General features: G+C 39.8%; 1 protein-coding gene across 1 annotated transcript in view; it reads right to left on the bottom strand.

Moving 5' to 3' along the window:
- LOC149171391 (Sec23/Sec24 protein transport family protein) overlaps positions 1-13,123 on the bottom strand; it is a 54,903-nt gene extending 41,780 nt beyond the window's left edge. The window contains exons 1-3 of the mRNA XM_089424070.1: positions 12,001-13,123; positions 8,776-10,596; positions 5,723-5,839 (exon numbers count right to left, since the gene is read on the bottom strand). Coding sequence (XP_089280196.1) covers positions 5,723-5,839; positions 8,776-10,596; positions 12,001-12,711 — 2,649 coding nt within the window. The 5' untranslated portion in view covers positions 12,712-13,123. The remainder of the gene's footprint in view (positions 1-5,722; positions 5,840-8,775; positions 10,597-12,000) is intronic.
- Positions 13,124-13,630: the final 507 nt, after the last annotated feature.

Here is a 13,630-nt window from a genome sequence, read left to right as displayed (position 1 = left end):
GATGATCTTAGCCATCAGTTGAGATGTAATCGTGGCCGTTGAGACTCCAATGAGAGATTATAAGAGCTAGTCAAAGCACTCGGAGATGGCATATGTTGTATCCTGAGCAGTTCAACTACCCAGTTACAAGTATTCAACAAGGGCGCAATTAAAGCTAAGGAAAGCATCAAAGCGAGGGATCAGCAGAGATTTGGGGGCAAAGGCTCCGAAGGAAGATTTTCTCAATATTTCCAGTGTCCAGGAGATAGGAAAGAGGGAGGTCGAATTATCTGCAGCGGAGGTTGAATACAACAGTTCGAGTTAGCCAGTTTACTCTGTGCAAGTTGTCGAAAGAGCTCGCTTCAGTTGTCAGATCAAGCTCCTGGAGGCAAAGCAAGTGGGTTTCAAAGGCAGAGGGAGGTTAGATGTCTCACCTAGAGGCATTTCCGAGGTTGTACGAATTTATCAGTGCAGGCAGTGCACATTTCTAGACTGCAACGCGAGCAGCAAAAGGAAGTGTGAGTTTGACAAAGAGAGCCATATCAATTATAGAGGGAGACAAGGGTGTCTCCAGCATATTGTGCCAGTAGATTGTCAGAGGTTTGCCAATTTGGCAACCAGTTGTAAAATTTCTCTCAAATTGTTAAATAATAATAAAGCCCTCATCTGTTGCAAGTTTACCTTTTGGGGTTTTTCCAGGGATGGTTGTCCAAAAATAATGGGGTCAATTTTTGTGTGTGTGTGCATCTACTTCTCAGTTCCAGTTTTTATATTTTCACGACGTTTTTATTGTGAAGAATGCAATAGTGAATTTGTTGTTATTTGTCGAATAATAATTCAAAAGACAAATAAACTGCTAATAGTTAGAAGATAAATCTCCAATTGTTGCATTCAAGGAATTTTCACACTTCTTACGTCATGAACTGTCTTCGGCTCCTCCCAATTCTCAATCGCCCTTATGCCCAAGGATAGAATTTCGATCTGTCCGAAGACACTTGGATTTCTTCAAGTATAGTTGATTCAGTCTCAACACATCAAATACTTCTTCCAAGTGCTTGTGGTTTTCAATGTTTTTGCTAAACATCACAATGTCATCTAACTAGACAACAAACAACTCGTCTAAGAACAACCAAAACAAATTGTTCATCAAGGTGCAAATGGTTGTTGGAGAATTGCACAAGCCAAAAGGAATAGGAAGAAACTCAAAATTGCCACATCTTGTCACCATGGCCATCTTTTGCTCATCCCCTTCCACAATATTCACTTGGTAGTATCCTTGCCTTAAGTTTGGCTCTGATAAGACTTTGACCACGTCCAACTTGTCAAAACAATCCATGGCCAAAGGTAATTGATACCAATTTTACCAATTTTTAGTGGTCTACATGTTCAAGGTGCAATAATACAAGCACAACCTCAACTCCTTTGTGTCCTACTTTTGGAAGTGATCTGATGCACTGTATGGTGAACTAGAGGTCAAATGAACCTAACATCAATCAACTCCATCAGTGGTTGTCTGCATTCTTCCAACTCAAGCCCTAAATATGAAACCTTTTCTAGTGACAACAAACCTCGTTTGCAACTCTATACAATGGTAAGTAGTGCACCTAAGTGAGAGCACTTTCAACAATGCATCAAACATCATATTAGCAAATCCTTTCAACAAATCAACCAAAGCGAGCAAGCATCCCCATCCCACCCTCATCCACTTCTCCAACTATTGTTGCATAAGCTTGTGATTGGAGGTGCATGTTTGCACTCTTCATGCTCAATGTGAAGACTATATGCACTATTCCATCCAACTTCCTTGTGGTTTTGTGCATAACCCAAGCCTTTTGTTCACCAAGAATAACCAACTTATCTGCATATTGTTGAAAATTGTAACTAGGTTCGATATTCATAATGATGTGTAATAGTGATTTTATGTAATTGATGAAAAGAAGAAAAACAAAATTATTATTGTAATACTTGTCTCATGGGTTTCATGAGCAAGGAATTTTATTTTTAGTAATGCCTCCCATTGTGAGCCTTTAGGATTTGTCATCTAGTCATAAAAGTCAAATTAAGTCAATTTCATGTACGAAGGACCCTTCTTGGGCATCTTACATTTGTATATGAGTCAATGGAAGTGTCAAATAGCCCTCCAAGACAAGCACAAGCATCTCCCTTTAAGTCAGCTTCAAAAGGAATAATAATATCTCTCCAAATGACACGTCGACCTAGCTTAATCACAAGTCAACTTATTATCATGGGGAACAACTAAAAATAGCCCAGCTCAGCATCATTTCAGGGAGAGATTTTCGGTCATCATCAAGTCTGCAATAAGGGGTGCGAAGCTCACTAAGGAAGTTTATTATCAAGCGAAGGAGGGGTAGCAGAAGATAATTGCAGCAGAAGGAGTTGAGAAGAACAGCGGTCCTTTTGGGTAACTGAGTTGAAAGAAGTTCAAGTCATAAGGGAGGCTGAGTGAAGCTATTAGGAGACTCCATCCCAAGCGAAGGAAATCAAGGCATAAGAAAAGGTCTTATGTACAAGTTAGAATTAGGATTGCAGACCTAATTCAAGGAGGCCGAAGGTTTAAAGCAGAAGGAGGTCGAAGTGGAAGAGGAGTCGAGACAAAGGAAGGAGCAGAAGGTTGACTATCATCAAGGGAACTTGTGTCTTGGTCTTGGAGTGGCAAATAGGTCAAGGGTCTTGGTCTTGGTATTCGTCAATTGGAATCTCTATAAGAAGAAGAATTTGTTCAGGTTTTCCTCTCAAGAGTGAGAGGTTTTGGCCCTGGCTAATAGCCTATATTCTGTGTCTCTTGTCTCTTTATGGTTTATGCTTGGTAGCTATTTGATGAAGAATAACATTATAATAACATAAGAAAAAGAAGATCATAATCAAGAAGTAAAAAGCATTAACAAGTAGTTATCAAATTAAGAGAAATCACCTAATCTCGATGCCCTAGATTTCTCAACACATATGGCAGGAAAAAGGATTTTGTCCTCGTAAGGAACTCTTTGTTGAGACTAACTTCAAAGCCATCCATCTGCAACACTACAAATTTTGCACACCCTTTCCACTTGTCCAACTAAATATGAACTAAAAAGGCAACCCTGGTTAACACATTTGCCTTAGAGTTGACCACCTTCACCACAACTCCACATAAGCCAACTCTAAGCCCCAGTTCACTTGCTAACTCTATCCCCAAGAAGTTATGGGATGCATTAGAATCAACTAGTGGTTGAACTAGCCTTTCATTGATGATCAAGTCCACAAAACAAAGTCAATGATCACACCATCCTTGGTTGCCAACCATGGAGCCAATCCCCTGCAACCTTTCATCTGTAAGATTCTATCATGCACAATTTGTTATGTGAGATGAATGCAACAAGAATGACCAACATTACTCCTATCTGAAGAGGGCTACAAATGGGTACAACACAACATCCTCTCTGTGTAGTCTATGGGGGACTGTTTTGCTCCAACTACACTTGGACACAAAACACTCCACAATGTGTCCTCTAAAAAGACTACATGCATCTTTATTCCAATGAAGCACATCCTAAGTTGCAACAAGACACTCAACCAGGCTACTCCAAGATTGACCACAGTGTTTAGAAGCCATCTAGGATCATCTTCCACCCTCATCCAACACCCAATGCCAACTGACACCATTCCAAATGTATGTCCAACAAGATGTTCCAACTTCCAAGGTAAACATTGCCTGCATGAGCATCCACTCATTCTAGGCGACTTCTAGGCCAGCAAATGAAACTAAACAATCTCCAGCTAGTCAAGTCGACCTACCAACCTACTGCTTCTTCTAAAATATGCTAAAGAATGCCCAACAAACTTCTAAAACCAACTCCTTGAAAAACTTGAACTTTGATACCACTTGTCATGGACATAAGAGTTTTGCTCAAAAAAATTGTTTCATCATCTCCAATCATGTGACACTGCATTGCCTCAACTATATTGGCTTGCCACTTGGCGAAACATACGCCTACTACAACCAAACTTGCCTATTTGCTCAAAGTTTGCCCATAACTTCGCCTTGAGATACAAAGATAGATAAAGTACTCAGTCCTACTCAATTTAGTGCTATCCAACAAATGCACTTGGTGCACATCCAACCATGGCCTGATCTTTCCTAGCAACAGTTAGATGATATCAGCAACTTAGGGGACATAATTAAACAGAGAACAGGTAGCATTCAACACTTATAGAACAATACACAATGTAAGTGGTTGTACGGCACCCAAGTCATGCTTAACACCCTTTTATTCATATATAGAAGAATGTCACAAATGATACAAAGAGGGGAGCTTGACCCCTACTTGCAACTCAACTACAACTTATACAATACACTAAGGCAACTGCCTTCCGCAAGATTTCCCAACATTGCATACCAGCCAACCCCTAATGCATCCACAAACCTGCCTCCTGATGGTCCTATCTCCATTTCAGTCAATTAGCCAAGCTAGTTGACCTACGATGTCAAACCCTTGATCAAGACAACTGTAGATCCCCTTCATGACTCTTGTCACTTGCTTGGTTGGTGATGGAGGAGTGCCTTGGCTTATTGAGGCATTTGCTTATTTATACACTTCCTTCCCATGCACAAGCAAGTCACATCATCTAAGTGGAACCAAGTTCGTCTCAAGTCAACTCATTTCACCAATCGTTCCGTTGCACGCTAGTCCACCTAAGTCGCTCAAATTGTCTCATTTCACGCCCAGATCATCCAGCTGTCCACATCCATCTCATCCAGCAATCACACCCAAATGCACCCCCAAGTGTGCCCAAGTGAGCTGACACATCTGATCGTGTCACTTTCGTCCAAAGGTAACATCCACATGTTATGAAGATAAATCAGCCTTTCAGTCCCCATGTCTGGCTTGTACGCCCAAGGTGTTTCACTCATTCCATAGCAAGGAAACTCTGACAATCACCACTCATCCGTCCATTTGGTCGGGTGCTTTCAAGTTGTTCCATCTGTAATGGCAACACTCCACTCTCAGCCTGGCAGCACACATTTTTTTTAACCATGATCAATCAGTAACATGTGGGAGTAATCTCAAATCTTCCAGCTGCTACTATAACACCAAGAGTATATCCATCTGCCATCTGCGGTGGAGGTTTTACAGTAATTTTTTTGGAAGTAAAGGATGCCTTAAACAAGCCTGGGATGACTGTATAAAAGTAGATATAGGACTGCTGAACAGACTGTCAATGCTGTACTTTTTGTCAAAAATGCATACTATTTAGGCCTTCTCAGGCAGACCAATGTATATTTTGCTTTTATACTTGAAATATCAAATTAAAGATGTTTTTCTTGGAAAAAAATGTGTTTCATTTATGTATAGATAACAGTATTAATAATAAATTGTGTATTTAATATGTAATGCTGGTATGTTATTGTCTAATTGAATTATATATATATATATATATATATATATATATATTTAATGGCAAACTTAATTCAAATTTCATGGAGAAAGTTGAATTCCATCATTGCCAAATTGGAACATGAACAGGAAAAGTGTGACATCATTACACAGGTATATGTTTTCCTTTCTGATATAAGCAATCTGCAACAAAGGTTATGAACATTGGCATTGAATACTGTTTCTGAATTTAAATTGCTCAAGAGCCTTATTAGATCATTTGAAAGCTTTTAATATTGCATACCAGAAAAGAATGTTGTATTTCATAAAAGAGATTATAGACCAAAAAGTTGAAGAGATATAAAACTAACTTTGAATGAAAGAATGCGAGGAGCAGGAAACCGTTGTTCTGTTATCTCTTCTGCAAGTGTTCTGCAGGCTGCTAAAGCTGCTGCACTTTTTCCTTCCTGAGCAGCAAGATCTGCACCCTGTTTTGGAAAAGAAAACATAAGAATCACTAAGTTATTTACATGCATTTCATAATGACTGCTTCAATCATGATCAAAAGAAAAAACGCTGGAATTGACATCAAGAAGACATGCACTATAACTTGAGATTAAAAGCAAGGAATAAAAACAAAACAAACTAATGCATGTTCACCTTTTATATCTTAACACAAAGTGCAGAAGGTAAATACATGGTTCCTACTGGAGTGAGCAAGTTGATTAACAGGGATATCTACCTGGAATAACAACGAAGTGCGGCATCATACATATGATCTTGAATGAATAAAAAATACACCCTAACTTTAATGTTGGGAGAAGAAGCATGCAACTTTGGCAGGCCTCATATGAGGCTAACAACTCTATGCTGCCAATCGCACAAGCCTCTATTAACAGTCTCAAAAGTTTTACTAGGGGTCAGGACTTATAAGAGACAGGGCAACAAAAGGATGAACAAACTGCAACCGATCTTCAAAGCAACTATCAAAGCCGCCTCCCTAGAATCATACAGCATGCACTTTACAAGAAACAATAGACTCTCAAGTATCCTAAAAGGCGGAGATGATGTCAAGTTTGCAGATTGTTTCTGTGCTTTAATGCGATGAATCCCAACTAATTCCTAAGGTTTTATTATTGGGACTTGCATAAGTATTTTATATATTATTTACTCATTGCAAAGCCGGGGATGTAGAACAGATTTACTGTGACTGGCTAGCACTCCATTCATAATAGTAATTCCTGGCATAATGGATGTCATAAACAACATGCCAAAATACTTTTTTTAAACCATAGTGAACCGGTAACTAGTTGGCGTAATCTGGAGGAGACTCGAGATCAAACCTAGGAGCTGCCACTGTAACACCAAGAGGATATCCAACAGACCGTAAGCTAGATATACGAGGAGTGTATGACTTAGCAAGAGTCGAGACTCCACGAGGGTGGGGGAGCCTACTCCTTGAGCCTTATCACAATGGGCCAAAGATGCCCCCCCCCCCCGGTGGGATTTGTAACCAGGTGGAGGGGATAACATTGTGCCAACCACTCAGTCGTCCCACGAGGAGACACATACTGAAATACTTATCAAAACGTAGACATAGAGATTGATAGACACCCTCTGTGGCAAGCAACAAATGTGCATTGAAGGCCTTCAAAAAATTAACTAAAACAACACCTTTAAGATGAGGCCTTTCATCCCCAAAACCAGAAATCCATCAGATGTAGAGATTAAAGAAAGCTCCTTGAGTGATGTTCTGGCCCTTATTAAAGAGCTTCCAACGTAGCCAAAAGTTAAAACATTTCCAAGAGATGGCCGATACTAAAGGTCCCTTGAAGATAAGGAAAGGTAGAAGTCTCAGTCATGTTATCAACATATCAGCTAACAAATATGTCTTCAGTCAAACAGACCTTTCAACTGCCCCAAAGCTCTAATATGTATTATGATTGGGCTCTGTATGAATGATGGAGTGTGTGGCCATATTTCTCTATTAAACACATGTATAGAACAATACAACTTACAAGCCTTAGGAAGAGTCATCACGTGTCAATATTTGTCTTGCAATAGGGTGCATGTTGAAGGTTTCAATGATCGGGTAGCAAACCTCATTCAGTTAGATTTTATACCTTAGTGTCTCCAACCCGTATGCTGACCTGAACCCTGGGTGCTCCTATTGCAGCAGTTCATGCAGTCAAGGATGAGTGCAGTTTGCAGTCCTTCACCCAGCAGATAAGGTGCAGTCATAAAGAAATACAGATTTGTCTTTGAGGGACTGCAGACCTAATTTAGGCAGTCCAGATTTCGCTTCTGTTTTTATATTTTCAGATTTCCAGAATTTGAGTTTGCTTTTCCTATTTTGGAGTTGACATTCCAGTTGAGGGTAAGTTCTGCTTTCAAATCTTTTTTTTAGCATAAGTGCATGAGGTCTTAAGGATGGCACGGATCCGAAGGAAGGTTTTACTCCTTGATTGAGCACTGATTTCAAACAGTCCATCATGCAGGCTTAAGGGTGGAAATCCCAAGATAGATTTAGATCTGGGGTTTAGATTTAATTTTGGAATGGACCTAGTTTTAGATCGGTGCCATTTTGTAACCCTAGAGTCTCTTCTACAGATATATATAAGAAGTCTCAGGCTAGGGTTTAAGCATTCAATTTTTTATTCAGTTCAGGGGCGTATATCTACAGCATCGTTATTCTGTTTTCTGCCATAATTTGATTTGGTAGAGACATGTGAGTATTATATCATACATTTTCTGCAATATGTGTTTCAGTTTCTAGAATTCTAAGATAGCAGTTTCGATAAGTTGTCAAGTTTAAAGTTACCTAGGTTTTAGGAAATTCATTGAGTACAGAATATGTTACCATGGTCTAGAAAAGTTGGCATGAACAAGGATTGCTAATCTGCAGCAAGGTTTGCTTGTTGCCTACAAGTTTGTTCCTTATTCATGTTCTAAATAACAAAAAATGCATCTTAGTTTGAGAAACATCTGAGTAGAAGTAAACAATAAGTGTGCACCCTGAGTGGTCTGAAAAACTAGCTCAGGTCCATCTTAGTGTTGGATCTATTAAACACCGAAAGGAATAAAAAAATTAGTCGCAACTCCCCCAATGCTTAAAAGATACAGGGTTAAAATAGATCAATGCTAGTTTATTGTATTTATTCATATTTTTTAATGTTAGCTATTCTCTAATATTTTCTGACAGTATATGCCGGACATCAATTTTTCCCATTTTATTTTATTAGTGTTACCCATGTACATAATCAGATATCTCTCCCACTCCAGGGTGTAAGAAACACCTTGCTTCTCTTTAAGCAATACAGCATGTGATCCACAACCTTTAATTTCATCTCACATGGCAGGAAGATCAGAAAGAAAACCACACAAGGAAAAGGTAAAACAATACAATATGATTAATCCTACATACCAGCCATATAAATACATCAGTTCCATGATCAAGGACAACAGCTGCATCAGACTGCATAGCAAGATCATATGCAGGCAACTCCTCAAAAGTTCCTCCTTCTCGGTGCATTAAAACACGTGGGGCCAACATACGGAGGGATAAATCAAATGAAGCTTGTAAGAAAATGTTTCTGAGAACTGATCTTTCATCTTCATGACCAATAATACTTCCAAAAAGAGGACCCCGCCTCAAATGGAACAAATATTCAGGAAGTAAAGAGAGCTCTTTTGGAAAGCGTTGAAGTTTTACTTTAGGCACCTGTGTTCCAAACTTTGAAGTAATATCTTTAATCCTTTCATCAATTGCAAGACGCATACTTGCTGCATCAGAAGGATTGTTTGCTTGTAAAACAACCCTTTTGGCAATAAGAACAGCTGCAACCTCACCTTCGATACTTTCAAGATAGGCTGATAAATTATCTGTAGTTGGTAATATGATTGTGATAACCCTTGAAATATTTGCTTGATTATCATTTGTATAATGAGCTGCAAACTGAAAGAAGACATGATTTTCCTTGATGTCCCTCTTTTGTTCCATGGAGACAACAAAGCTCTGAGTTTCTTCCACACTAAGCATCTGAATAGAAATTGAATTATCATTTTTGAATGTCTCATGAGCATCCAAGTGAGCCTCTTCACCTGGTCCTATGACTCGACTCACATAAATTCCATCAGAACAACGAATTTCAAAGATGCCCTGAGATCCGGCAGCTCTTTTTGCAGCCCTTTGCAAGTTAACTCCAAATGCCTCTCCAAAGTCATCATGAAGAATTAGCACACCACCTGACGCTTTTGCAAGAGGCTGCAAAATTGGAATTCTCACAGGACATGTCCCAGCACAGAAGATATCCACAACAGTGTCATGACGACGAGCTTCATGGCCCAGATGATCCATCCATTTCATGGCCTTCTTTTCCATGTAAGCATAGTTTGGATGACTTAATGAGTAAGGAACAGCTCCAGGCCCAAAGGTGTTAGGCCCCCCTGCACAAACCATAATTCGACAACTGCCTCCAGACCTTTTTACTATGCCTCGGGGCATCTCTGCTGAGGGCCCCTGAATAAGTGCGAGAGCAATCTCAACAGCTGTGCCTAAGCATCGGTCTCTTGCTGCCTCTGGGTGTTCTCCTTTATATGGTCTCAAGGCAGAGAACACAGTGTGTGCGACATTAAGCGATACATGAAGAGGGGCAAGGTAAACACCGGTTCCATATATCATTGTTTTCAAAGAATCCTGTGATGGAGATTTACTACCTGGAAGCATGTCTGCAGATGCTAATCCAGTTTCTGAAAAATCATATACAGACACTGTGCGACCATATGTAACAATTCCAATCCTTGTAGTTGGAGGAAGGGAATCAACAAAGGCATGAAGAGAACTCTGCAAATGCTGGAGATGAGGCTCATCCAGGCATTCATCAATAACAATTATAACTGGTGCTGACATCCTCGAGTCAGAGACAGGGACAAACCCAGGACGTCGCATGTCAGTTTCAACATAATCCACAACAGTTGATGAGAGCTCTGGCCAGTTTCGAAGGCCATCTCTGCTTGCTGCCCTGTATTCACTTTCACTGCTATTTAGCTTCTTGCATATCACACACTTCCACTCTCCTGAGCTTGGGATAATGCTGCAATATAGATTAACATATGCTCCACAATTATGGCAACGGTGTGGATTGTGTTGTACTGTTTGGGGACCTGGTGCAATCTCCTGTCCGGGAGAAACCAACGCACCAAATCCAATGGTTGGAATGACACCCGACTTTTTTTGCTTCATTACCTGCGGGTTACAGACAAACCACAAGAAAATGAAAGAGCCAACAAGGATGTACTTACATAGAGAGTCTTAGAATTGTACAAACCGAAACAGCAATATAAATGAAATATAGCGCACCATTAACACTACAAATGCGAGAAAAATATTGCCAAGACCTAATGACAGAGATGACCAGAAACGGAAATGATAAAACATGATTTATTAGACAGCTGAAATGTTGGATGAAAAACAATTATTGAATAATATATTGCATGTACTAGGGGAAACTACAGAGATGCACAAATCAGTTTTCCTGAAATAATGTCATTTTGCATTGCAATGATTTTGCAAAATAAGTTAATCAAAACATGAAATAGTAACACCAGCAAGCAAGGATAGATACGAGTGCATGATTTTCAACACATGCAGGTGATCATGAAGATCTTATACCTGCTATATTGACGAAATCAAAAGGTCAAAAAGTAAACATCAATACCAACAAATTCATTAAATATGCATGTGATCCAAAATCAGCAAAAAGGTTCTGTTTTTATTAGTATTCTCGAAAAAACCCTGCAACCAAATTCATCACCGGCATTTCTTATGTCCTACCATGGTGAGTGCCCAAATTCCAAAACCATTGGATGTATTAAATGTTAATTTATTAGATTATTAAATTTTTTTCATCATTCATGTGTAGTTAAAAAATACAAAGAAAGAAATCATGTACAATTAGTCCAAACTTGCACCTACAATAAAATAAGAATTCATGGTGATAAATCAAATTTACAGGAAAATGGAATTAAAACATGTAGCATTAATGCATAGCGAGCACCTACAATAAAATAAGAATTCATGGTGATAAATCATATTTACAGGAAAATGGAATTAAAACATGTAGCATTAATGGATAGCGAGTTTTAAAAACGAATAGCATGACCATGGTTTCTAACTTTATTTGGCAGGGTCTTGGTGTTGGCCTCTCTATTACAGGTGCAGGCGCAGATGATGAGAGCGACTAGCTTCACCTTTACTTTGTGGGGAGGCTTATCTGCTATGTTCTACCCTTTTACCAGATAAGCTTCACCGTTAATTATTTAGATATAGAATTAGAGTTAATTTCTCTTTTACTGTTCTTTTCGCATGGATCTGCATTATGCACTCTTATGGTTGGTAGCGCATGTTGTACTTGAGTCCCAGAAATAGATAGATCTTCAAATTCTAACAAAATCAAGAATTTAAACGAGGGCTCCATATGAAGAAATATCATGCATAACCCTGGATCTTAGCACGTGCAAATGTAATGGGCAAAATACAACATGACTACGACAAAACACACATTGCTGCAAATAATGTTGAACCAGAACTAAGCACATAATTGTTGAACCAGAACTAAGCACATAATTGGATTTACTGCAGCAGACATACCTTATGTGCAGAGAAAAGAACGTACGGTGACGCTGCAACCAAACCTGCTTTGTCCAGGTTGTCAACAATATTCAATTGTGGCTCTGACGTTCCGTTTGAATAAGCTGTTGGCAGCGACGATGTGGGCAACAAAACTCCAGGCCGGGTCGGGGATGTGAATGGGATTTCCGAGAAGTGAGCAGTTCCACCGGGCTGCGGTGCAGTGGGCATGGGGCTGAATGGAGCAGCAGAGGGTCTGAGGGGGGAGCCGAAAACCGGGGGACCAGGCGGTGTATTGAATTGCGCCGGGCTATTGGTTCTGCTGTTGTTCTGCTTGTAGAGCATGGGGACACTAGTGATGTCAGGTGACTGTGATCCATGCAGAGACGCGGCGCTAGTACTAGCCTCTGCAGATCCATTGAGGATCTGATAGGGGCTTCCTACTGCATTTTTCCCATCTGACGTTGATAACGGTAACACTGATGAAGAAGGTAATGCTGCTGCTGCGGATGATGATGATGGCAATGATGAAGGCGGTAAGGGCGTTGGTGAACTGATACCCGCATGATGAAAATTGTCCGTTAACGTTCTTTTTGTTGTTGGGGTCAATTGAGGGGAGAATCTATTTGCAAGAGGGGAAGAAAACGCAGGGGGGGCGGCACGCCTCTCAGATGAAGGCGTGGGAGTGCGGGGAGAGGGCACGGGATTCAAATCTCGGGAAATATTTGCCATAATAGCCTGTGTTCTATCTGATATCTGCTTCCTACTTTGAGCAATGAAAATTTACATTACTACCCAAAAGAATTTGCGCTAAGCTGAACTCATTTACCTGGTTCTTCTATCGATTTCACCTGGAAACGGACATTTTTTTTCCGGCTCCGCAAGCTGCAGCGCCGCGGATCCGTGCTAAAAACCCCACAAAGACTGGCCAAAATTGGGCTTATTTTGACCAAATTTGTCCCCTAATCCTTCGTGGTAAGTACTGATCTGAGTGCCCAATGAAGAAAATATGTTTACAGAGTGATGAAATCTCCGGATCCCGCTATGTTGTTCTTTGTTGGCCCTGAGCTTATGCTTCTGCGGGAGTTTTTCCTCTTCGGTTAACTAGGAGTATGAATGGTAATAAGGAGTATGAATGGTAATAAGATTTTGTTAAAAACAAAGCGACTGAAGTTAATTGGAAACGTCTGAGTCAAACCGCAGACGGTAATCATACAAAATGAGAATAGCTTCCATTTACATGGAGTAATATCATCTCTTTTAAATGTTCATTCATAATATTTACATGAGTGATATGTTATCGACTAAGTGTGCTCAGGGTGCCAGCCGAACCTATTATTTTTAAATTAATTATATAGATGGGAGGGAAAGAAAGAAAGAAATTATTTTAACGTTTATGAAGTAAAGATAGTTTATAGAACAGATTGTTTATTCATCTGCTTGATATATTTGGTCCTTTTTCTGTGAAGCTTCAAAATAGATGCTCCCAGCTTCTCAACAAACCTCTCGCTAAATAGATTATCCCAAGAGCTAGGTGTCGGCATATTTGCATAACTTTCCCTGTTGTCTTTGAATGCCTCACATTCTAAAATGAAATGTTTTTCTGTTTCCACTTTTCCGAAAGAACAAAAAATGCATATTCTTTCCTCCC

The sequence above is a fragment of the Pinus tabuliformis genome, chromosome 4_2 (assembly GCF_031772625.1).
Source record: "Pinus tabuliformis cultivar Carrire ecotype Pingquan chromosome 4_2, CPIR1, whole genome shotgun sequence".
NCBI lineage: Eukaryota > Viridiplantae > Streptophyta > Pinopsida > Pinales > Pinaceae > Pinus > Pinus tabuliformis.
The sequence above is the reverse complement of the archived record's forward strand: the minus strand, read 5'-3'. Positions and strand labels throughout refer to the sequence as shown.